This window comes from Mixophyes fleayi, chromosome 1 (genome assembly GCF_038048845.1).
Source record: "Mixophyes fleayi isolate aMixFle1 chromosome 1, aMixFle1.hap1, whole genome shotgun sequence".
NCBI lineage: Eukaryota > Metazoa > Chordata > Amphibia > Anura > Limnodynastidae > Mixophyes > Mixophyes fleayi.
Genome location: NC_134402.1, coordinates 420901745 through 420928663, shown reverse-complemented (window position 1 = coordinate 420928663; position 26919 = coordinate 420901745). Strand labels below are relative to the sequence as shown.

General features: G+C 41.8%; 1 protein-coding gene across 2 annotated transcripts in view; it reads right to left on the bottom strand.

Moving 5' to 3' along the window:
* PLPP1 (phospholipid phosphatase 1) overlaps positions 1 to 26224 on the bottom strand; it is an 89840-nt gene extending 63616 nt beyond the window's left edge. For both annotated transcript variants that reach the window (XM_075183567.1, XM_075183576.1), the window contains exon 1: positions 25513 to 26224. In XM_075183567.1, coding sequence (XP_075039668.1) covers positions 25513 to 25570 — 58 coding nt within the window. In that variant the 5' untranslated portion in view covers positions 25571 to 26224. The remainder of the gene's footprint in view (positions 1 to 25512) is intronic.
* Between the last annotated feature and the right edge of the window lie 695 nt (positions 26225 to 26919).

Here is a 26919-nt window from a genome sequence, read left to right as displayed (position 1 = left end):
CAAAAGTTAAAACATCAAAGTCCTCTCAGATCATCCATTTCATTCTTTTCAACTTTTTCGTTTTCCTGTAGCATTGCTGATCCGATGCCTATATTTAGGTGTCATGACGGTATAATTTATTTCACATTTTATAGTATAATTTACATAAAAGGCATCCATAAGAAAGCAATGGTAACGGTCTGATCACCATTACCGGACAGAATGCACAACATGGAAGTAATTATGCCATATCTCCCAACAGTCCCGAGTTAGGCAGGACAGTCCTGGATTTAGGGCTCTGTCCCACCATCCCAATCAGTGAGAAAGTTGGTAAGTATTGTCTGTTTATTCATTGCCATGGAGAGCAGCAGTAGAGGGGAGGGCAGGAGAGAATGGGGCAGCCTAAGGCTTCAAAAATGCTAGACACACCCCCCATCATGATGTGGCCACACCCCCATCATGACCACGCCCCCGTCTCTAGGCCACAAACCCAAATGTTGGGAGGTATGGATTTGCGCATCCAAAGAAGGGGGGCATTAGTGATGCACAACCATAACAAATGATAATTTTATGCCAAGAGACACTAAACCGTTTCTATGGAAAAGAAGAAAGAAAAAGTAAAAGTAAAAGGAGTAAAATGGAAAATTTAGGAGACAGACACGAGACTGCCACTATGTCAGGTAGATTTACAGCGCTCCTGACTGCTCTGCTCACTTTTATGGCCAAAGTTAAATATATTTCCACAAATCCGTACAATGGCATCACTACAAGGTAACGTCGCTGCTGTAATAGTAATGTTGGCACAGAATGTTTCAATGCAGCAGGACAGGCTCACTGCATTCAACTAGGCGATGTGTCTGTAAATCCACTAATACTTTGCTGCATTATGTTCTTGCCAGTTATGAAATGAAATTGCCAGGAATACAGTTACTTCAGCTCACTGAAACAGGAAACAAACTGACTCGAGAGAGTCCTGAATTTGTAGGTGTGTAAAAATAAAAAGAAAACTATTACATTTGCCTAATCAGGAGGTCACGTACAACGCACAAAACAGCTAAGGAGCAAAATATTCTTTGGTAGTGCTGTACGCACAAGGGGTGAAGAAGACACATTTTAAAGGGGTCTTCTTGGCTGTGCAGAGACACACAGCCATTGCCGCTTCATTTTCGGTACGGAGCTGTACGAGATCAGGCCTTGCCCTATACTTTTAATAAGGCATATTTTGAGCCTTTGTTGGAGAATTGTATTTCTATGCACACTTCTCCCAATTGTAAAGTGCTACGGAATTTGCTGGCGCTATATAAATAAATGTTGATTATGATGCAAAACAAAAAAGGTTTCAACACACAAAAGTGCAACATGTGATAAAGACAGCCCTGCTGTCCTGTCCCCTTTCTGGTTAATTTAAGCACCATTTTAATTAATAAAAAATGTAAGTTCTATTTACTAAAAAGTGTTCTGAAGTGGTAGTAGTTTATCATTTCACCTTTATACCCAGGTGCACTTCTACATTGTGGAGGCGTCTCCTGAGGCTGGAGAGTAGGCGGGCACATTGATGTGCGCTGGGCATACCATCTACAAACATGGGTGCAACACCAAGCGTCCTGCACAGCACATCAACTACTACTTGTAAATTATCTCCTTATCCTGCTTGTAAACACTCAATAACCAGACACCTTTATTTGCAGAACTTATCTAAACATGATGCTCCATGGTGAAATACACAAATATTTCCTATACATCTACCAGCATTACACAATGAGAGTTCCCGTTCTCAGTATTATGTTGAACGTACTCAACTTGTAGACCAAATAATATGCAAGCGCCCAACTATTCTTACTATTTGTACAGTGGAGCTTCCCTCACAACCAGCCCCAGTGTAAAACACCCAGGAAAATAGCTATTCAATAATAATTACCACGTTACACCCTATTTACCTGGCCTGGCTGATCTCCATTGTCACCAGAGAGTAAAACTAGACAGACTAGATGCTGAGAAGTATGTAACATATATCTAGGAAGTGTTTGTGTAAGACAACACAGTAACTCCCTACAAACCCATCAAGCCTGTAGCCAACTAGACACATACTTTCCAAACTGACATTTCACAAGCTGAAAGGTTTTCACAGATAATAATAGTGCGTAGAACAGAATCGGATGTTCAGTAATGGAGGTAATGTATAAAGTGCACACCCTCCACTTTGAAGAGGTGCGTCAGAATAGAAGCCCAGTCACCTACCCTGTATTATGTCCCTCATGTAATCAAATTCATGTTTCAGTTTTTTCTCCAAGAATATTGCTGGATTTAGCCTCTTTCATGGGCATGGGTGGCTGGGGTTAAGAGTTTGATTCCTGACCAGGGCCTTAACTGTGTGGAGTTTGTATGTTCTTCCCGTGTTTGCGTGGGTTTCCTCCCACACTCCAAAAATATACTGGTAGATTAATTGGCTGCTATCAAATGGACCTTAGTCTCTCACTCTGTGTGTGCGTTAGGGAATTTAGACTGTAAGCTTCAATGGAGCAGAGACTAATGTGAGTTCTCTGTACAGTGCTGCAGAATTATTGGCGCTATATAGCTGCTGATTACGATTATAGTAATCATGAGAGGACCGTCTCCACTACAGGTGGCAAATGTGTGTGTGAAGTTTTATTATATTGCACAGAATGAGCCGCTTCACTGAAGGGCAACACGGAGGTAGAAAGACTATATGACACAACCCAATCTGCACCAGCCATGAGCGGGTGCAAAATTTGAATTTAAAAAGGAAGAAATACCCCCAGGGAATATGCCCTCAATCACATTACAATAGTCTCGATTTACAAACTGAAAACTTGTTTGTGTACTGCTCCACAATGCCAGGAATTACTGTCTGCAATACTCATCCCCTCTGCCTGTGTAAACTGCTGCTCCTCCGCTGGCATGGCAGAAGATCGGCAGAAATCTACGTGAAGTATGCACAAGAAAATTAAGTTTTGCAAACATATAGGAAAAAAGTCTGAGCTACAAGTAACGAGCTTATTTGAAGAGAACATGTTGCCATTTTGGGAATGGAAAGAGAGACAAAACAATAAACTGATAGCTACTGATTATGTAAGGAATCTACTGCAGGAATATCGAGCTGGTGCTTTAAGAGATGCTGTATACTCTTATCAGAATACGAGCATAAAAGGAGGAGAAAGTAGCACTAGAATAGTCCTCCAATGATAAAAACCAAAATCACTATTGCAGAAGCCAGCTGATTTTCCTAAACCACAAATAAATTAGGCTCTCTCCTAATTTGTTTGTGGTTTGAGAGTGGGATCCAGTAATTCACTTAGAACCAGGGATTTCACTTAATCATTAGGTATACACTGCTTCATGAAACATTAAGGCTCATTTACAAATAGCAAGACATGCTGGCCCGCATTGTATCGTTATATTCTCTCTATATACTCTGGAACCTGCACATGATGGCAACGGCATACTTGCCAACTCTCCCTGAAATAGGGGTGATCTCCCTCACTCCCTGAAGAGTCTGGCATTCTCCCTGATGCTGTGCCAGTACAAGGCTGGCTTCGCCATCTGTGGCATGATGACACAGTTCAGAAATTGTGTCCTATGTCCATGTATTGATGCCTATGGAGGTGGCCATTTTCATGGAGACCAAGATTTAATTAAAGACTGACAGGTAAGACAACATGACTTCAGTAATGGAGACAGAAATGTAAAAGACACTTCAGTCTCTAGAGATTCATTAGCTTTTCTTTAAACGCATAGTTGCCTACTCTCCCGGAATGTCCTGGAGACTCCCGTATTTTTGGGAGGGTTCCCGGGAGAACAGGGCAACCTCCCGTTTCTCGCCACCGCAATAGATAAGTGGCAGAAGCAGGGCTTAATGATGCAAATATTGCGTCATCTTAGCCAAAATGATGCAATTTGTCATGCCCCGCCCCTAGTTGGCTAGTATGGGTAACGGTGAACACATCATATCAAGGTCTTGCCTGCTACTACCATAGGACCACACCCTTCATTAAATTCAACGTATACATTGGTCTCCTAAAACACTGCTCAGTAAAGCTTAAGTTAAGTCTCAATTTAAATCATGATACTGAGGGGACATTGGAACTATTTTCCACTTATCAAATTCCAGATTTCCTGGTCTTGAAAGTTTTTTTGTTCCTGAAAACCTGGAAAAATCCCGGAAGTGGGGAAACCAGGACACAGGGCAAAAAACCCTATAAGTGAAACTACTGATTGGGACTGGATTTTGGGTGTTTGAATTTGGTTTTATTACATGTGCCCAGAAATGTTTTTTTCCCATAAAACTGCAATTAGAAGATTCAAGATGTGTCATATTGAAACTATAAAATGTTCTGTAATCATCAGCCACTCTGAGGAAATGAAAAAGTAATATCTTGTAAGGAGAAAAGGACTGCACGTCTACCTAGAAAACAAGAAATGTCCCCATAATGCAGCTTTTCCATCCATTTATGCATCTGATCCATACTAAACTAAGAAAGATAATAAAACATTTTTTTTTAGAAGTACTGTTTATTAGAAGCTTTGAATGCAAAACAGCAGCAATACACAGTGATATTAAAGCTGAGAAATAGCAAAACATATGGTGAAAACAGTGTTCCACTCAACAAATACAAACAGGTTCAATATAAAGAAGATGAGGCAAAAGCAAGATAAACAATGACATCTGTTCTAAATAAATAATAAACTCTGAATTTGAGATTTAAAAGGGACTATGACAGTTAGGATAGAGAAATATAAAGCTTCTAGTCTCCATCCACAGGGGCTGACATTTCGGAGAGCTCCAGCAGACGTGTGCAAAACCTCTATATAACCACAGTTCCTCCAATAGTGGTATTTTGGCTGGGACAACGTACCATCCAAGAAGTAAATCGTTAAGCATTTTCACCAATACAAACTTTTATGGAGGACTTCACCACACCATGCCACATATCAGCCTACCCCCCAAGTCAAGTGCGTCCCAATATCAGAGTCCCAATTCATTTCATGTGGCTACTTCTCTTCAGTGCAACCACTGGCGTATTGCATAGAGTTAAAGAGCTGTTTTGTTTAAATGACCCAACCCCATCGTAAAAAGGGATAATTATACAGATACACGAAAGTATATACATTCCTAACATGTATGCATTTAGTATGTAAATTAATATATTGACTTGCAGAAAGTCTACCCAAGCACAAAGAGAGGAATTCTCCACCTCGCCCTTAGCAATGGGACAGATGTCATTCTCCGCTGCAACACATACACAGGAAAGAGCTGGAAGTGAATTGTATCAATCTGCCCCTGGATGAACCGGCTCTCAGATTCTATTTCCAGAACCTAGGATTATGGATAGGGATGAGCGCGCTCGGATTTCTGAAATCCGAGCCCACCCGAACGTTGCGGATCCGAGTCGGATCCGAGACAGATCCGGGTATTGGCGCCAAATTCAAAAGTGAAACTGAGGCTCTGACTCATAATCCCGTTGTCGGATCTCGCGATACTCGGATCCTATAAATTCCCCGCTAGTCGCCGCCATCTTCACTCGGGCATTGATCAGGGTAGAGGGAGGGTGTGTTAGGTGGTCCTCTGTGCTGTTTAGTTCTGTGCTGTTTAGTTCTGTGCTGTTTAGTGCTGTGCTGTTTAGTGCTGTGCTGTGCTGTGCTGTGCTGTGTTCTGCAGTATCAGTCCAGTGGTGCTGTGTGCTGTGCTCTGTCCTTCTGAGGTCAGTGGTGCTGCTGGGTCCTGTGCTGTGTCCTGTTCAGTCCAGTGGTGCTGTGTCCTGTGCTCTGTGCTTCTAAGGGCATAGTTATTTCCCCAATATTCCCCTGTGTTTAAAAAAATAAAAAAAAGTTTTTTTTATAAAATACCAAAAACTACTTTAATATTTTTTAATTACCACAAAATTTTCACAACCAATCCTGCAGTATAAGCCCATTGGTACTGCAATATTACCAAGTTCACACATTCAGCAGTAAAAGTCCAGTGGTACTGCAATATTACAAAGTTTACACATTCTGCAGTATCAGTCCAGTGGTGCTGTGTCCTGTGCTCTGTCCTGCTGAGTTCCGTAGTGCTGCTGGGTCCTGTGCCGTGTCCTGTTCAGTCCAGTGGTGCTGTGTCCTGTGCTCTGTGCTTCTAAGGGCATAGTTATTTCCCCATTATTCCCAAGTTTGTAAAAAATAAAAAAAAAGTAAAAAAAAATAAAAAAATTAAAAAAAAAAAAATATATATAATAATTATAACCAAATTTGCAAAACCAATCCAGCATTATAAGTCCATTGGTACTGCAATATTACCAAGTTCACACATTCTGCAGTATCTTGTGCTACATATAATGGAGACCAAAAATTTGGAGGATAAAGTAGGGAAAGATCAAGACCCACTTCCTCCTAATGCTGAAGCTGCTGCCACTAGTCATGACATAGACGATGAAATGCCATCAACGTCGTCTTCCAAGCCCGATGCCCAATCTCGTAGTACCGGGCATGTAAAATCCAAAAAGCCCAAGTTAAGAAAAAGTAGCAAAAAGAGAAACTTAAAATCATCTGAGGAGAAACGTAAAGTTGCCAATATGCCATTTACGACACGGAGTGGCAAGGAACGGCTTAGGCCCTGGCCCGTGTTCATGACTAGTGGTTCAGCTTCACCCACGGATCTTAGCCCTCCTCCTCCTCCCCCCCCCTACAAAAAATTGAAGAGAGTTATGCTGTCAGCAACAAAACAGCAAACAACTCTGCCTTCTAAAGAGAAATTATCACAAATCCCCAAGGCGAGTCCAAGCGTGTTGGTGGTTGTCAAGCCTGACCTTCCCATCACTGTACGGGAAGAGGTGGCTCGGGAGGAGGCTATTGATGATGTAGCTGGCGCTGTGGAGGAACTTGATGATGAGGATGGTGATGTGGTTATTGTAAATGAGGCACCAGGGGGGGAAACAGCTGATGTCCATGGGATGAAAAAGCCCATCGTCATGCCTGGTCAGAAGACCAAAAAATGCACCTCTTCGGTCTGGAGTTATTTTTATCCAAATCCAGACAACCAATGTATGGCAATATGTAGCTTATGTAAAGCTCAAATAAGCAGGGGTAAGGATCTTGCCCACCTAGGAACATCCTCCCTTATACGTCACCTGAATAACCTTCATAGTTCAGTGGTTAGTTCAGGAACTGGGGCTAGGACCCTCATCGGTACAGGGACACCTAAATCCCGTGGTCCAGTTGGATACACACCAGCAACACCCTCCTCGTCAACTTCCTCCACAATCTCCATCAGATTCAGTCCTGCAGCCCAAGTCACCAGCCAGACTGAGTCCTCCTCAATACGGGATTCATCCGAGGAATCCTGCAGCGGTACGCCTACTACTGCCACTGCTGCTGTTGCTGCTGTTAGTCGGTCATCTTCCCAGAGGGGAAGTCGTAAGACCGCTAAGTCTTTCACCAAACAATTGACCGTCCAACAGTCGTTTGCCATGACCACCAAATACGATAGTAGTCACCCTATTGCAAAGCGTATAACTGCGGCTGTAACTGCAATGTTGGTGTTAGACGTGCGCCCGGTGTCCGCCATCAGTGGAGTGGGATTTAGAGGGTTGATGGAGGTATTGTGTCCCCGGTACCAAATCCCCTCGAGATTCCACTTCACTAGGCAGGCGATACCAAAAATGTACAGAGAAGTACGATCAAGTGTCCTCAGTGCTCTTAAAAATGCGGTTGTACCCACTGTCCACTTAACCACGGACATGTGGACAAGTGGTTCTGGGCAAACGAAGGACTATATGACTGTGACAGCCCACTGGGTAGATGCATCCCCTTCCGCAGCAACAGCAACAGCTGCATCAGTAGCAGCATCTACAAAATGGCTGCTCATGCAAAGGCAGGCAACATTGTGCATTACAGGCTTTAATAAGAGGCACAACGCTGCCAACATATTAGAGAAAATGAGGGAAATTATCTCCCAGTGGCTTACCCCACTTAGACTCTCATGGGGATTTGTGGTGTCAGACAATGCCAGTAACATTGTGCGGGCATTAAATATGGGCAATTTCCAGCACGTCCCATGTTTTGCCCACACCATTAATTTGGTGGTGCAGCATTACCTCAAGAGTGACAGGGGTGTGCAGGAGATGCTTGCGGTGGCCCGCAAAATTGCTGGACACTTTCGGCATTCAGCCAGTGCCTACCGCAGACTAGAGGCACATCAGAAAAGCTTGAACCTGCCCTGCCATCACCTCAAACAAGAGGTTGTGACGCGCTGGAACTCCACCCTCTATATGCTGCAGAGGATGGAGGAGCAGCAAAAGGCCATTCAGGCCTACACAGCCACCTACGACATAGGCAAAGGAGTGGGGATGCGCCTGAGTCAAGCGCAGTGGAGACTGATTTCCGTGTTGTGCAAGGTTCTGCAGCCATTTGAACTTGCCACACGAGAAGTCAGTTCCGACACTGCCAGCTTGAGTCAGGTCATTCCCCTGATCAGGCTGTTGCAGAAGCAGCTGGAGAAAGTGAGGGAGGAGCTGGTAAGCCATTGCGATTACAGCAAGCATGTAGCTCTTGTGGATGTAGCCCTTCGTACGCTTTGCCAGGATCCGAGGGTGGTCACTCTTTTAAAGTCAGAGGAATACATTCTGGCCACCGTGCTCGATCCTCGGTTTAAAGCGTATGTTGTGTCTCTGTTTCCGGCGGACACAAATCTACAGCGGTGCAAAGACCTGCTGGTCAGGAGATTGTCCTCTGAAGAGGACCGTGACATGCCAACAGCTCCACCCTCATTTTCTTCCACATCTATGGCTGCGAGGAAAAAGCTCAGTTTTCCCAAAAGAGGCACTGGCGGGGATGCTGATAACATCTGGTCCGGACTGAAGGACCTGCCAACCATTGCAGACATGTCTACTCTCGCTGCATTGGATGCTGTCACAATAGAAAAAATTGTGGATGATTACTTTGCTGACACCATCCAAGTAGACATGTCAGACAGTCCATATTGTTACTGGCAGGAAAAAAAGGCAGTTTGGAAGCCCCTGTACAAACTGGCTCTATTTTACCTGAGTTGTCCCCCCTCCAGTGTGTACTCGGAAAGAGTTTTTAGTGCAGCGGGGAACCTGGTCAGTGAGCGGCGAAGGAGGTTGCTTCCTCACAACGTTGAAAAAATGATGTTTATAAAAATGAATAATCAATTCCTCAATGAAGTACAGCACTGCCCTCCAGATACTACAGAGGGACCTGTGGTTGTGGAGTCCAGCGGGGACGAATTGATAATGTGTGATGAGGAGGAAGTAGACACTGTAGGGGGAGAGGAATCAGAGGTTGAGGATGAGGACGACATCTTGCCTCAGTAGAGCCTGTTTAGTCTGTACAGGGAGAGATGAATAGCTTTTTTGGTGTGGGGGCCCAAACAAACCAATCATTTCAGTCAAAGTTGTTTGGTAGGCCCTGTCGCTGAAATGATTGGTTTGTTAAAGTGTGCATGTCCTATTTCAACAGCAGACCTCTCAACTGCAGCTCATCCCTCCTCTGCGGGGATAATGTCTCCTGTGCTCTGACACGTCACTCTGTGTACTCTCAGCCTCAGGATCTGACACTACAGCTACCATGCCTCTTGTAGCAGCCCTCACTCCAGGGCCTCTTCCATGTGCAGTGTCCCCCTCTCTCTTGGGTTCACTATAGTGGCATGGAGTTCTCCCCCTCATCCAGGGCACACATTCCTTGCCCTGGCTCAGTCACCACGCTCAGACTTCCAGGCAATGCTGGGGGAGCCTGGGAGCTTCCACCCCAGGTCCCCAGCTACAACTCTCCTCTCCTGTGTCTTCTCTCTCTTTCTGACACTTGAAAGATCGTGCCTTTAAATGAAAAAGTCAGTCTTGATTGCACGACTATGTGCAAGTGCAACAGGGACATTTTTTTGGGTTTACAAAGTCAAACAGTAACACTACGACCCTGTCTGTCTGGGGTCTGTCAATGACGAATTGTCTGGAGCATGTTTTGAGGAGGTATTGTGGCCCCGGTATCAAATTGGGTACCGGGGCCACCCCACTATGCAGTCCAGATACTTGTTTGGTGGAATTCCGACACGTGGAGGGTTTTTTAATTATATTGTGGCCTCGGTACCAAATTGTGTACCGGGGCCACCACACTACGCAGTCAAGATACTTGTTTGGTGGAATTCAGACCAGTTGAGGGTTTTATTATTATATTGTGTGGACCACTCTATCTATACCACACTACAACTCTATACCACTCTATTTCCTACTTTAATTCTATTTAATTCTATTTCCTACTTTAATTCTATTACTAATTAATTAACATAAAGAGGAACCAAAAAAACCAATTTTACCAAAAGTATAATATGACTTAGACTTACAAACACTACACTTGAAAGATCGTGCCTTTAAATGAAAAAGTAAGTCTTCATTGCACGACTATGTGCAACAGGGACAGTTTTTTTCTTTACAAAGTCAACTAATAACACTTGGACCCTGTCTGTCTTTAACATACTTAATGGGATCTCAATGACGAATTGTCTGTAGCATGTTTGGAGGAGGTATTGTGGCCCCGGTATCAAGTTGGGTACCGGGGCCACCCCACTACGCAGTCCAGATACTTGTTTGGTGGAATTCTGACACGTGGAGGGTGTATTTATTTTATTGTGGCCCCGGTATCAAGTTGGGTACCGGGGCCACCCCACTACGCAGTCCAGATACTTGTTTGGTGGAATTCTGACACGTGGAGGGTGTATTTATTTTATTGTGGCCCCGGTATCAAGTTGGGTACCGGGGCCACCCCACTACGCAGTCCAGATACTTGTTTGGTGGAATTCTGACACGTGGAGGGTGTATTTATTTTATTGTGGCCCCGGTATCAAGTTGGGTACCGGGGCCACCCCACTACGCAGTCCAGATACTTGTTTGGTGGAATTCTGACACGTGGAGGGTGTATTTATTTTATTGTGGCCCCGGTATCAAGTTGGGTACCGGGGCCACCCCACTACGCAGTCCAGATACTTGTTTGGTGGAATTCTGACACGTGGAGGGTGTATTTATTTTATTGTGGCCCCGGTATCAAGTTGGGTACCGGGGCCACCCCACTACGCAGTCCAGATACTTGTTTGGTGGAATTCTGACACGTGGAGGGTGTATTTATTTTATTGTGGCCCCGGTATCAAGTTGGGTACCGGGGCCACCCCACTACGCAGTCCAGATACTTGTTTGGTGGAATTCTGACACGTGGAGGGTGTATTTATTTTATTGTGGCCCCGGTATCAAGTTGGGTACCGGGGCCACCCCACTACGCAGTCCAGATACTTGTTTGGTGGAATTCTGACACGTGGAGGGTGTATTTATTTTATTGTGGCCCCGGTATCAAGTTGGGTACCGGGGCCACCCCACTACGCAGTCCAGATACTTGTTTGGTGGAATTCTGACACGTGGAGGGTGTATTTATTTTATTGTGGCCCCGGTACCAAATTGTGTACCGGGGCCACCACACTACGCAGTCAAGATAGATAGATGCGTATCATAGATAAAGTACATTCAGTGGTGTGGGGCAAATTGAAAAATATTCAAAATGCACTGACATTATCAAAAACAAGAGGTTGTCACATGCTAAAACTCCAACATGTATATGATGGAGAGGATGGAGGAGCAGCCGTATGTGTAGTGTAATGCAGACCTGTTGAAGGTTTTTTATATATTTTATTGTGGTGCCCAGTGCCCACTCCTCTACGCAGTCCAGGTACATTTATTGGTGCGAATCAAACAAGTTGATGGTTTTCTTATTATATATATTGTGGTGACCCACTCCTCTACGCAGTCCAGGTACATTTATTGGTGCGAATCAAACAAGTTGATGGTTTTCTTATTATATATATTGTGGTGACCCACTCCTCTACGCAGTCCAGGTACATTTATTGGTGCGATTCATAAAAGTTCAGGGTTTTTAAGATATTGTGGTGACCCACTCCTCTACGCAGTCCAGGTACATTTATTGGTGCGAATCAAACAAGTTGATGGTTTTCTTATTATATATATTGTGGTGACCCACTCCTCTACGCAGTCCAGGTACATTTATTGGTGCGATTCATAAAAGTTCAGGGTTTTTAATATATTGTGGTGACCCACTCCTCTACGCAGTCCAGGTACATTTATTGGTGCGAATCAAACCAGTTGATGGTTTTCTTATTATATATATTGTGGTGACCCACTCCTCTACGCAGTCCAGGTACATTTATTGGTGCGATTCATAAAAGTTCAGGGTTTTTAATATATTGTGGTGACCCACTCCTCTACGCAGTCCAGGTACAATTATTGGTGCGAATCATAAAAGTTCAGGGTTTTTAATATATATTGTGGTGACCCACTCCTCTACGCAGTCCAGAAAGATACCTTGTTGCAACGTTTTGGACTAATAACTATATTGTGAGGTGTTCAGAATACACTGTAAATTAGTGGAAATGCTTGTTATTGAATGTTATTGAGGTTAATAATAGCCTAGGAGTGAAAATAAGCCCAAAAACTTGATTTTTAAACTTTTTATGTTTTTTTCAAAAAAAATCCGAATCCAATACCTTAAATCCGAACCGAGACCTTTCGTCAAGTGTTTTGCGAGACAAATCCGAACCTCAAAAATAACGAAAATCCGGATCCAAAACACAAAACACGAGACCTCAAAAGTCGCCGGTGCACATCCCTAATTATGGACAGATACAATTTAGCTCTTCCTAGTATTTAGCACCTCGAGCAATTTTTAGAAAAAGTCCCCCCCACCCCCTTTTCCTGAGCATATTGAAGCCTCTCATTTGACTCCTCCAGTCTGCAGCTCAGAATACCTGTCTATAGCAAACCTCTCAGTCCAGGCATGGCTGACAAAAGCACACAGTGATCTGCCTGATGTCTGTAAAACAGTGGTCAGAAAGAGCTGTGTAAGAATGAAGTATGTCTCATCTACTGATGTTTTGGGTTTTTTTTTTTAAATAAAGTATTACTTTTATTTATTTATTTTTCCCACACAATTTTATTAAGAGAGCAACACACAAGATACAGCAATTCTCAAATGGAACACAATGGAAAGTATTCTTAACAGCACCATCTTGAACAAAACGGCCAAAATAATCCAAAACAAAACCATTATTTATTATTCTTTTGGAGCAGAGAACAAATTTGAGAAATTAAGATTTTAACTTTGGAAGGTACAACATGAAGTCTTTTGAAGTCATCAACAAGCTCTCATCTAGGCAACTTTATGCCATTAGACAAAGTCAAAAAGGTTTAGCTTATTAATCTGATTTCTACAGATATATTCATAGAATTTGTTTTACTAAGGTGGAATTCAATTGGCCGAGTTACTGTAAAAAGTAAGGCGGCCTGCACACTATTACCGTTATTACAGTAATAGTGCGCTCACATACTGTTATTACGGTAGTTTCAACGCCGGCTTTTTCCTCCCAGCTCCCTGAGCTGCGAGCAGAAAGCCGGGTTGAATTTACTGTAATAATGGTAATAGGTTTAACGCTCCGATACTCTGAGGGAATTGAATTCCGAAATCTATTATAGAAAGATACTCCCTGCAGTTTTCAATATTAAGAAATAAATCTTGCTCAATGGTCAAGAAATGATCCTGACAGGAATACAAACATTTCCCTAAAGCTCTACTTTGTCTCCCAATTTTTTATTCAGTAGCCAACAATTTGCCATGATAGAGGACAAGGGAAACACAATCACTCCACCCCCTCTCCCCATTCTCTTTGACAATAGTCAGGAAGGCAGCAGGAGTGTTTCTCCAATGCACGCACTATACAAATGTAAACCGGACAAACTGAGCAGGCAGGGGGAAAATAAAGCTTTGTTTTATTCACTTGCTTCATATGCATTAGTTTACCCTGTCTTCTAGGCAGCTGGGACACCCCACAGATTATGGCTCAACATATTAAGGAGCTTAGGAGTGATTCTGGAGTCTCCAGATTCCTCCTACAAGAATGCTTTAAGTTTTTCCTGTGCAACAAGTGCTGTCTAAGTTATTCAGTTGCAAAACCAGTGCTGATCAATGGCAAATACAGTCCCATAAAAAAAAATGATGTCATGCGACAATACAATAGAGTCTTTGACAGTCCTCAGGGAAGCCAAAAGGCCACAGAAAACCCTTTGTGGACCAGAAGACCGCACAGCTGTAGAACATAGTCCCCGCAGATCCAATCCTTGGACTCAATTTTTGTGTATCACCAGAAAATGGAAGTTATTGTAGGTTTCAAATGGCGATGCACAGAATGCATAATTCAGTGCAACAATTGGTTTATAGCTAAATAAGATACATCTAAATCAGTAGAATTCAACCAAACCAGAATCCTGGTTTTTCCTGCAATTTTAGTGCAGGACACTTATTTTTACATCCTGCAAGTTATAATTTTACGATACAATGTTCTCATTTAGACCTACCGATTTTACATTAGCATATGGGAGTTCAAATTTAGTTTAGTATTAGGCAGTATCATTTGAAAGGCATTTATAGCACAGGCAAATCCTAAAACTGTGGATTTGATGCATCCCTAGTTTCAATATAAATATTCAGGGACGTATATAAAACAAACTGAAGAAATAAGTTATAAAAGATCATGGAAGTTCACATAAATTTACAGTGTTAAGTTATGTTCACTAGGACAGACAGATGTTTCAACCCCAACCCATGTGTTGACAAAATGGTACAAACAAACACGTTTGCACATATGTAATCTCAATTATTGTAGAGAGACTCTGGGACAAAAGTTTATAACTAACATACAAGTCAAATAAAGGTAGTTAGTTGTGGCAAATGTAGTGGTGGCTTTAGAAACAAAACAGTCTTAAACGAATGTTAAACCCCAAAACTGAAATACTTAAATATTAATCATGAAAGGGAAATTCATTGTTCAGGTTTAACATCACTTCCCAATGCACTATCTACACCACATGGCTGAATCTCCACCCACTTCTTTAGGACAAAAAGCCGATTCTACGGAAATTTGGGGTTACTATGATATCACTTGCCCTGTGTACAAATTAACCAATCAACACTGTGCATTTCTGGACAGCAAGTCCACAAAACTGTCACTCACACTCTGCCTGCTGCAGAGGAGTGAAAGTGTGGTGGACAGAATTAGTATGAACACTTCTGCTAAATAAATTATATTTTTGAGTCAGTAATACACACAGCTCTTGATGTATATTCATGTAGTGGTTCTACTTGCTCTTTAGAATCTTTGTTTCCTATAAGGAAAATAAGTGGAGGCCAACACTTGCAGAACACTGTTCCATGAATGAAGTCTTGCTCACCTGCACTTTTGATGTGTTAAAATTAAACTGAATAGAGGAGTAATACACATTTCTTAAAAAATGCATAGATTGCAGGCATGTATACTAACCACATACAATATACACAGTTCTCTTACCTCTCTGTCTGTATGTATTACCCAGTATTGTCTTATTAATGTTTGCTCCCAATTGTAAAGCGCTACGGAATTTGCTGGCGCTATATAAATAAATGTTGATGATGATCTCAAGACAGCTGGTAACCTAATAATCCTTATCTAGCTTTTCATGTTGGCTAAAGTTCCAAAGGTGAAAAGAGACACAACATGAAGATATAATGGAGGATTGTGGTTGATGTACATTAGGTGTGAAAATAGGCAGTTTGATAACTTGTAAAAAGAAGGGTTATTGATTTGGCACAGTTAAAACGGACCCGCCTCCCCCTCACAATAGATCCTAGCAATATATCAGCTGATGTTCCCGTAATGTGGTTTTCCTTTACGAACATCTGAGGATGTGGTTTGTCTGTGCACTGCAGCTAAGAATGATAAAACTACAACTGTCTCACACCACCATACACTGCCTAATTAGGCAAAAAAATACATCTGCTTCCCCACAGACAAGTCCTCGAGCCTTGTAGCAGCTAAATATATAAAGCTTTACAGCAATCTGTCATCATCTAAAACGCCCCCTCCATTCAGAATTCAGGTAAACCTTTTTAATACTAATCTTACCAACACCAGAGGAATCTACTTTCTTCTCCATGAGCATCTAATCTAAAACACAATGCTTTCATTTATTTAAATATATTATGCTCCCATGTTTTTGGGGTAGTTTATACCTTTAGGACCAAAACACATTTTACAGGTTTGCTGTGAGAGATGGTTAAATAGAGACAAATTCCACTGTGTTATCTTTGGGGTGGGGGTGGGGTGGTCGGGATCTTGTAGCATCTTGCAGGGCTGCTCAACTGGAAATTCACCAGGCCAAATGAGGTTGTCCGAAAGACATTTGGAAGCCTCCACCTTCTTTGATAATATAAATCAGACTACTAAATTACAATTCGTTTGTCCTGCATCGACAGTTATAGCACTAATGCGCCAAGTATGCGAGAAAAAAAAACTAAGAAAGAAAGATATACGAAAGTAAAAATACATTTTGATTCTTCACTGCTATTAATGGTCTACTTCTTCATTGTACAGATTATATATATATATATATTGTAACAAAAGGAGGCATTTAGCTGGCAATATGCAGAGAAAGCTGCTTCCTCTCAGCAAACAGACAGGGTGGGTCTGATAGTCTAAACCAGGATTGTCCAACCCACGGCCCAGCGCGACTGTAAATGTGGCCCAGCGGTTGTGACAAGGGGGCAGCGCTGTTAATGAAAAAAATATCCTGCAAAAAAAAAATACTTATCTTGCGGTCACGTCAGCTGGCGCTCCGGCTCCCTCCCTGGTCTCCTCCTCCGTGCGGTGCTCGCAGTGAATGTCGGGGGTGACGTCATCACACCAGACATCCATTGCGTAGCGCAGCACAGAGGAGTCACTCGCGCGAACTATCAGCAGCAGTGAAAGATTTATCCAGTATCTTATTGTTGTTACTCTGAATTTGGACTTTCTGCACCATGCAATTATGAACTAGCTGTGTTCTCTGTATGTATCTAATATAAATATTAAGAGATGATTGTATTTTTAATATTTTAAACCATTTTAAATGTGCAGTGCTGAGTAGGGTGAAATTATCACCCACTGTTACCCTCATCGGAGGCTGCTCCATGAGCCATTTTTCCCGCCACCGTATCTTTAAATCTCTGTAGATTTCTATTAGTCCTCCTGATGCTACCTATATCGGTGACCATTTCAAAATTATCAATAAAAAAAAAATGATTCATGGGTGCAGAAAGAGAGGAAAAAAAAGTTTTTGGCATTTAATCCCCCGAACCCCACTAAGGGGCAGATGCAGGTAAGTTAAATTGCAGCTGGTAATGAGACTACTGCTTTAATCATGATTCTGCAACAGGTTTCCTAACTCTTACTAACTTCATTTCCAAGTAAGTTTAATATGTTAACTATGTTTTCTGGTTTTTTTGGATGATCAGCTATCGTTAGTGTTAGTGTATTTTATGTGCGGCCCAAACCAACTCGTCGTCTTCCAATGTGGCCCAGGGAAGCTCAAAGGTTGGACACCCCTGGTCTAAACAGAGCCAGGGATGGGCGTTTCCTTTTAAAGAGAAGGTGGGTGTGTCACCTGTCCATCAAGCTAGGCCTGTGGGAGGAGTGTCAGGTATAAAACTCTGCTTGTTTCATTGTTCAGGGAGATCAACGCTGGGCTAGCTGGCTGATCTGGACAGAGAGCTGGACTATGTATAGTAAGCGTTGAGGGTCTCCATAATTGCTGTGCAAGCTCTTGCCACAAATATATATATATATATATTCAGGAATCGAATGGAATCGTTCCTGCCACATCATTGGACCTGTGAACTTTCAGAACACTTCCAGGTATTGGGCCCACTTACTGCACCATTAGTCCGACATACCGAACAGCCATATTTAAAGGTTCGCTGAGCCTGGCACAAGTGACTTACATGCTCAGATATCAGGCAGCTAGGGGTGAAAGCCTCCTTTTTATTTGCATATGGAAACTGCAAACAAACCACCACGATAGTTAAATCAAGCATTCTTCAAAATACTGGATGGTGACAGTGCATGTTCCTAGTTTTTGAAACACTTTTAGAGAGTGGAACAAATCAGCGCCAGTGGTAACGAGCAGCAGAAATTCCTCCTCATATGTATGGGAGCAGTTCACTACTCCAACCATTATTAAGATAAAACTAAATGATTTCATTTGTTAATAGAATGCATACAAGGCACAAGATTTGTAATAAGTTGAAGTGTAGAATCTCATGCAGCATTGGTATCCACAAATACCTGTAAGCTCTTCAGGGACTTGGTAAGGTTAAGGACAGTGAAAAGGGAGTCAAACATTGTCTGCACAATGTGTCTTTTTGCTGAATGAATGTCTTACATAGAACATTTATATAGGGACATGGTCTTATTATCCTCATCCATCTTTCCATAGTTACACACTGGAAAAGGCTGGGAAATATATTACAGTCAACAGTGGGGAATCTCCCTTTGATCACACCAAGGGGCCTATTTGTACATCAGTAAATAGCCTCCAAATGGAGGCACAAGACTGTGTTAGAACTCGCTCCTCATCACTGTAGATCCTGACCACACGGAACAACGGCACTAGGCCAGGACTATTCCTGCCTCACTGCATAGGCCACAGAGATAGGCTGGGCACACACTACAGGTTTTTCACCTGATATTCGTGCTAACCACACGATAAATGACCGTTAGATCAGATATCGCATTAGATCCTGTTTTGTATTGTTTCATTTTATTTTATAAAACGGACTAAAAATCTCTATAAAAGTATGTTGGGCACATGTGTACGCACTCATCTCCAGCAGTGTAGGCAGATATCTGTAGAGTGTACAGAGTCACAATCTTTTCAGCAGATAGTTCTGACAGATGAAGATCACAGATCTGAGGCTAAATCTTGTAGTTGTGTACACATGAAGCTGCATTGGGACTTTCAGTCGCTGGTAAAATCATTAACAATATCGCATCGGGAGAAGTTTTCTATAGCGTGTACCCAGCCTTTCTTCAATTCAGCTGGAGACCAAGGTATCCCCTCCTAGCAAGCAATCATTATACTATAGATACCCTAGTCTCTCTCTGTGTGTGTTAGGAAATTTAGACTGTAAGCTCCAATGGGGCAAGGATTGATGTGAATGAGCTCTCTGTACAGCACTGCGTAATCAGTGGTGCTATATAAATAAATGGTGATGATGAATAAAATTTTTCAATTTCTAAATCAAGAATATTGAGAAGAACAGAAATGTATAAAATTTCATACAATGGGACACAACACATGTCACAGTACACGAAGGAGACTTATTAGTAGGTGGGACATTACTGCTTCCAATATACAAGTTTCAATATGAAAGATAGTTACCTGTATAAGGGGATTGCCTTCACTGACAGTTATGCATTTCATCAATGAACACTTTGAATATGAGTCATGTGACATCACTACCCTCCAGAAATAACAATATATTTTACATATTTCATGTCATTCGAGTAAACGAAAATATAGTATAAATCATTTTTTTTTTTTAAAAGATGTTAGTCAGGATGTGTCTATAGTTTAACCTGTTAAATAGCACAAAGTCCAGCATGACAGCAGACTATGTCTAACAATAGGATATTAACCAACATTACACAAGGTGTGCATCCTGTAATGACGATTATCTATCCCTGCCAATAGAGATCATGTAATAAGAGACAGGTATGTGTCGAAATAGGCCTTTGTTTTAGCAGCACTAATGTGCATGTGAGTAAACATCAGTCCAGAAATACATGACTCAATGTCACATATTACCAATACATAAACACTACCCACTTTAACCCAACCCAAAGAAGGCTGCTTTACTGCGCAAGTTGTATGATCATAAAAACTAAAAATAAACTGCAGATTTCTAGAACAGAACCATCAGTCTGATTGTTCAATTCAGAAAAGGAAAATTAGCATTTTTTTTTTTTTATTTAAATAAATTGATTTACAGGTTTATATAAAAAGGGTGGCTTTTTAACATTATATCCCTACAGATTGCATTAACTAGTAAGTTATCACATATCACGCTCAGCAGTGCACCACATAGTCCTTCTCATCATCGTTACCTACCTATTGTAAAAGTGTGACCTCACCTGCTGATGTCATAGGACACCAAGGCTTGGTTTGCGCCAATTTATTTAGCGCCAACATATTATGCAGCTTTTTACAGGGAATGTTTAATCATTCAGTCCCCGTCTCAGTGAAGCTTACAGTGTATGAAGAGCATACAAACTGTACAGATATAGCTCCCTGGTCGGAATAGAACTTAGAGTCCTGGCACTGATATAGCAATGCTGATCACTCTGCTACTGTAGTGCCCAAGGCAGCTACTAATCCTTAGTTCTGAACTACTTGTTCGATCTCCTCTTCCTGACCTGATATGTTTACCGACCACCTCGGTCTGACGGTGAACCTGACCTTTGGCTCATTTTCAGACTACGAGTCTGCACGGTCTGTCCTTCCTTTGGACAGAATAGTCATAATGTTGTAATCAAGCTTAGTGTGCTTACATTAATTTAACTTGTCAAAAAGGTGCAAAGAATATGTCTGATAGATCTGCCTAAAATGCCATACAAGCGTAATGGCAATATATTTCATGGGAATATGTCTAAATGCCGGATACAAGCAAGCTGGTTTCTTCGTGGTCCATGGGAAATGCATCAAACAAGTCTCTGAATATAGCAATCCTGCATCCATGCACTGCAATGCTCAGGAAGGACAATGTACCAAAAAATACTAACACAATCTATATCTTCTATGGCTCTTGTCAACAACAACAAAAAAAACAGGTCATAATAATGTGGTCACAGAATGGCTATGTTCTATTGGTGCAATGCTGTTTACACCAGCAAACAAATACTATATGGTTTCCCACAGTAATCATAACATAGAAAAAAAATGAATAAAACACAGTGTGTAAATATTGTATTAAACATGTATGGGAACACAAATAATGAGTAGACATAAGGTAGATTTTCCCTAAAAAAAAAAATATTCCTTGCTATGTAAATTACATCAACCTAAACTTAAACACTCATCTGTGTTTTACTGTGATGTCAATCCTGGGCACAGCCATGTTTTCTAAATAAACCCAATGGCTAGAGTTCAGCTCTGAATAATAGAATGAGAGCCTTCTGAGGTAAGCAGCCAAGTATGAGCTGTCTATCTATTCCACACAATGCTTCTGTGGATGGAGAAGTTCATTGTAATACATGTGTATGTGGAGAAAACATTCTCTTAAGCAAATGGAGAAGCAGGTTGAAAATTTCTTGTGTGTGACAAACCCTGCAGAACACAGGGGGTAACCCACAAATGTGGAATACAGAGGACAATAGACCACAAAACAACAACAAAAAACCACATCAAAAACAACAAACCACATTTGAAAAGTTAAATTAGAATATTACAACATACTTGCCACCTTTTCCTCGTTGGCTTCAGGGAGATCATTTTGGCACTGCCCCCTAAACGATTGTCACAATTTTGGCCAATTAAAGCAGGGGGTGGGGCTAAGATTACACGATATTTGCGTCATTATGCCCCCCCGCCACTTATCTATTGCGAGGGCGAGAACCGGAAGGTTGCCCTGCTCTCCCGGCAGGTCTCCCAGAAATGTGGGAGTCTCCCGGACATTCTGGGAGAGTAGTATGCGTTAAAGAAAAGCAATGAAAGAATCTCTAGAGACTGAAGTATCATTTCTGTCTCCATTACCTGTCAGTCATTGATTAAATCTTGGTCTCCATGAAAATGGCCACCTCCATAGGCATCAATACATGGACATAGGACACAATTTCTGAACTGTGTCATCATGCCACAGATGGCGAAGCCAACCACGTCTTGTACTGGCTCAGCATCAGGGAGAATACCAGACTCTTCAGGGAGTGTGGGAGATCACCCCTATTTCAGGCAGTCTGCCTGACATTCAGGGAGAGTTGGCAAGTATGTATTACAAAATTTTTAATAACTACACTGTGGGGTAATTCTCATAAGTGCAAAGTTTACCTGCCTCATACACATACTGGAGGCAGCCATTTTGTGAGCTGAACATTGTCATATTCATGACAATACAGAATATTAATTCTGCTAGTGACATCATGGAGGCAATCAAATTCAGTAATTATCATTTGTAGTTCATGGATAAGCTGCATCATCAGCCCACAAAATGTCTGTCTCTTTATGTGTAGGTTACAAGCACACTAATGGATTTCACCAGTCACTTGGCCCTCTATTTCTCACTCCTTGCTTGTGGTCTGAACAAGCAGCAAAATGCCCCCAATTAAATACTGTCTACACTCTACAGCAGTGATGGGTAACAGGCAGATGACCAACCCTTCACCTGCGTAGCCCAGCTCTTTCCTGCTTTATTGTACGATTTGTTTGGTTAAACGCTTGTTTGAGATGCTGCTGATATATTACAGCTCAGAGTCTCTTTCTTTGATTAAATGTATTGTTTTATCTTATTACTGAGATCAAGGGCAACATGCAACTCTTTTGAAGGTTAGAGGGGCGCCCAGGTGACCCATGAAGTGTATAAGGTCGCCTATAGCAGCTCTAGAGTCACATGAATGAAGACTAAGGACATAATACCTATCATGCCTGTGTTTATGGGAAGTGCACAAAGTTTGCATGTCAAAATGGCAACGTCTGTAGGGCGCAAAGTTTTGCATGTTCCTATAAGAGAGGCTCAGCAGATTGGGAGCACTGGCAACTAAATTTGGGTCAGGTGCACTTATAGGGCACATATAAAGCAAGGCTTTGTGTTTCTGACAAGATATTTATTGGACATATTAAAGGGGCGGAGATGGTACATTTATAAGGATGTTCCAAAGTTCGTAGGTGACTGCAGAACATTTTTCTCCGAGTACACTGAAAATAGCATTAAAATGTGCAATAGTAACACAAAGAAAAAAAAGTCCTCAGGACCCCCCCCACCACACTCTATTGATTAGTTTTGGACATAAAGTAAAGTGGTATTAAGCGCATTACCACAAAATTAAATGCTTTGGCTGCCCACATATTTGTAGGCAACCTTTAATGAGTACCTTGTACAGATCATCCATTAATTATTGCTGCATTACCTCATGCAGTACGGCATATAAATGAGAAATCTGAAGTAGGACATTGAAGATGTGTACAGTTTACACAAAACAAAACGATTGCGAAAGAAAAGACTTCTATTAACTATAATAAACTGCCTCCAAAAATTCCCCATTTTATTCTTCACATTACATATGCAGTCAACTCATTTGCAACCCAATTTTCTTTGCATATTATAGGGCAATAGTAAGCTTGGGTATATATTATGTATATTTGTAAATGAGTGGGAGCTGTCACATGTTTAGTCTGCCAAGATATAAATAAACTTAGATTAATGCTCAAAACAAAAAACAGTGGCCAGATTTTTACAACGTCACAATACATAAGGTACACTTTTCACCACAAAGCCAAGTTGTGACTCACAACAAATACAAAAGCGTGTGCATCTATTTTCCAGCATCTACACATTACACTGCCATGACATTTTACAAAGTTCACCCTGACGGTACATGGGAACATAGGACAAGTATAGTCTGACTGCAGATGTGATGCAGCTTTATAGATCATTTATAGATTTAATTATAGTGTAGAGATCTATTTCAGACCTAGAGGCGCTACACTTGCAAACTTTAGAAAGCCGGTTCCTCTATACACTTCAGCTATTAAACTCTCAGACTACCCTTAACCCTTTTGTTAAAGCAAATAAGACATCCCCAGAAGTGATCTATACCTACACACATTTAATATGCTGTATCATTACTTATTATATCAATGCCTAGTACCGCAACCCTATTCATAACAGCAGGATGTTAGGACTCTTGTTTCCACCATGAAATAAAAGTTATTGTTTTGTACATGTCCTACTAAGCCTTTAAAGCAGTTTGTTGTCATCTTTCTATTGTTGCCTTATAACCATGTATTTATACGACCAGGCAGTGGTCATTGTTGCTCCGGATACAACACAGCTCTACTGTATCCAATCGCAACAAAAATAAACCACTCTGCATGTTGATTTAAAGTTATGCCTGAAAAGCACAGAGGGCTGCCGGAGAGGAAAACACTGTATTTAGGGAATTTAGCCAGGTGGGGTTACCAACAATCCGTAAATGAACTAACCGCCAATAAAAAAAAAGTAGCAAAATATCCCCTAGACAATATAAAACAGTTGGTCAGTTAAAAATTGTTCCTTCCTGAAATAACAAAGATAAACCCAGAAAGGTGACACCAATTAGTGTGAGATTATGTAGATTTGTGAAACATCTTCTTAGAATCACTGTCCCCCCATTTTGTTGTAGATGCATCAGATTTAGACAGATTCTCTTAGTGCATGACAATGCATCAGTAGAAAATGTTAGTCATCAGTAATTATTTTAATAAATTTGTCAGTAAAACATATGTTCATATGTTGGGAATCCTGGCAGGAGAGCATGTACAAACCAAGAACAGTCATCTAAAAAGGAGGAAAAGCAATTTTCATGTATATTTGCCATGGGAAAAATAATAAACTACACAGCATTCAATGCTCAGTTCATTTGCTGAACACGGGTATGAGCTGCTTTCAATGCAACTTCACAAGGGAACAAATTAAAGACACTCATGGAGCACCTATGTGCATTGTCATTATCCTTGTGTTATACTAAACGGTTTTCCCATATGTATAGTTGACAGCAGCTTTGTACCTTTTCTACAGTGGTGCAAGGAACCACATGTTAGATTTAATTCATCTGATATCTATAACAAACATCAAAGCAAGATATGCAACTATGGTTACACAACGTACCAAGATATTGCATAACTTTGATTCTTGGGTATGACAATGCTTACAAAAGCATTGCCTCGCGAGTCTATTGCACAACACAATCTAACATTTCATGAACTTTTTACAGTATTTGGTAAGTAGGACAAAAATCAATGAGCCAGGTCATAACCCTTTACAAACAACATACACGCTATAGGAACAGACCCACAGCTCACATACTCAATGCCCATGCCAACTGACATCTACATACCATTTCCTATACAACCAAATTAAAAATAAATGGGTATTGGAAGGTGTTAAAACAAATGAACTTAATATTTACCAATAAACGTTTGTCAAGACAATATATTGTGTGAAGTAACCTTGAACTTTGGTCAGTATGACAAATACTACTGGGAAAGTGCTCAATGCTATAAAGTCTTCAAATAAAAGAATAGAATATATAGAAAAAGTAAAATCCTTATCAATTATATATAAAAAAGCTGCCCATTTATAAAAAAAAAATGAAAGTACTATATAGATTTCGCAATAGCAACAAGTCAATTTACTGAGATTTTACCAGGCAAATATTAATAGAAAGGCACAGAGAGCAGACATAGATGTGACAGTGAAAGTCTATATCAGGTAGGTTAGAAGTGATAAAGAGCATGCAAAGCAAAAGCTACGGGTGTGACAGGACAGTATGTTACATGCTCAGCAGAGGGGCCCCTGGAAGATAGTGGGGACCCATCTGTATAAGGATAGAGGGAGGAGGGGACATGCTAAAACATAGCACATGGCACATACCCAGCAGCACACACACTATGTCCAGGAGTACATATGGGATCCTGGCTCTGTCAAACATCTTGCACTCCCGGCTTGTAGGTCTGTTGTTTAAGACTATATGGCCGCCACAGACAAGTCCCAAGTCACTGCAACTTATCCACTACTCTCATGTGTGACAGTCCTGGGGGGATCTCAGAGTGACAGTCCCGGGTGTGGGGATCTCAGAGTGACAGTCCAATATGTTGTGGGGGTAACTGATATTGACAGTCACTGGTATATGGATCACAGGATGACAGTCCACTATTGCAGTGGTGATCGCAAGGTGCCAGTCCCGGGTGTGGGGTTCTCAGGGTGCCAGTCCCGGGTGTGGGGATTTTAAAGGTGCCAGTCCCGGGTATGGGGTTCTCAGGGTGCCAGTCCCAGGTGAGGGGAGCTCAGGGTGCCAGTCCCAGGTGAGGGGATGTCAGGGTGCCAGTCCCAGGTGAGGGGTTCTCAAGCTGCCAGTGCCGGTTGCGGGGATCTCAGGGTGCCAGTCCCAGGTGAGGGGTCCTCAAGGTGCCAGTCCCGGGTAACAGTGCAGTATTGCTGTGGTTATCTCAGGCTGCACCTCACATAACACAGAGCAGAGGTCTGTAGAGCTGCTGCCTATCTGCAGCCTGCAGGGTAAGCTCAGACTGTCCTGTCCTCCTAATGTTGCTGTGGAAGACATGGAAGAGTAGATATGACGAGCAGAGTCTGGGGTTCTAACCAGACACCCAATCAGATCTTCCAAGAGGTGTTACAGGAGGGCGTGGCCCTGGGCGGGGTAAGCCGGAGCAGCCCATGCCTGATAGTAAGGGAGTGAGCGGGAGGGCGTGGTTAGTGGGATGGGTGGGGCGTTTCTGTGTAGTGGGCGTGACGTCTAGGCGAGAGTGGGCGTATCTGTGGGGACATAGTGGGATATCTCCATCCCTGCACCTTAGATTTGCGGTGTTTCGAGTGTCGCATTGTGACGTCATAAGGGCGCGGCGGAGACTCTGCCACACGTGGGCTGCTTTTGTTTATGTCTCATCGCCGCCTATGTATAAAACATAGGTGTTGATGATTGCAACGGTGGATGTCTTGCAGGACTTTGTCTCTGTGTAGACTAAAGCAGATTCCAAATCAGAACCCAAAATTAATCCAGGAACCTCAACGACTGCTTGAAAACGGATTTTCTCTTTAAATGTAGATCGCTGCACCAAGGAGTCTTGCAGCTAGAAATGTTCACTAGCTATCATCAGTTTATATAGTACCACCTATTCTGCAGCGCTACAGATAATATTTGTCATTTACATGTCATTTAATGTCTCTGCGACATTGGGCTTATGGTCTACAGTCCCTAACATACACACATTAGGGTTAATTTTGTCAGCAGCCAATTAACCTACCGTATGTTTTTGGAGTGTG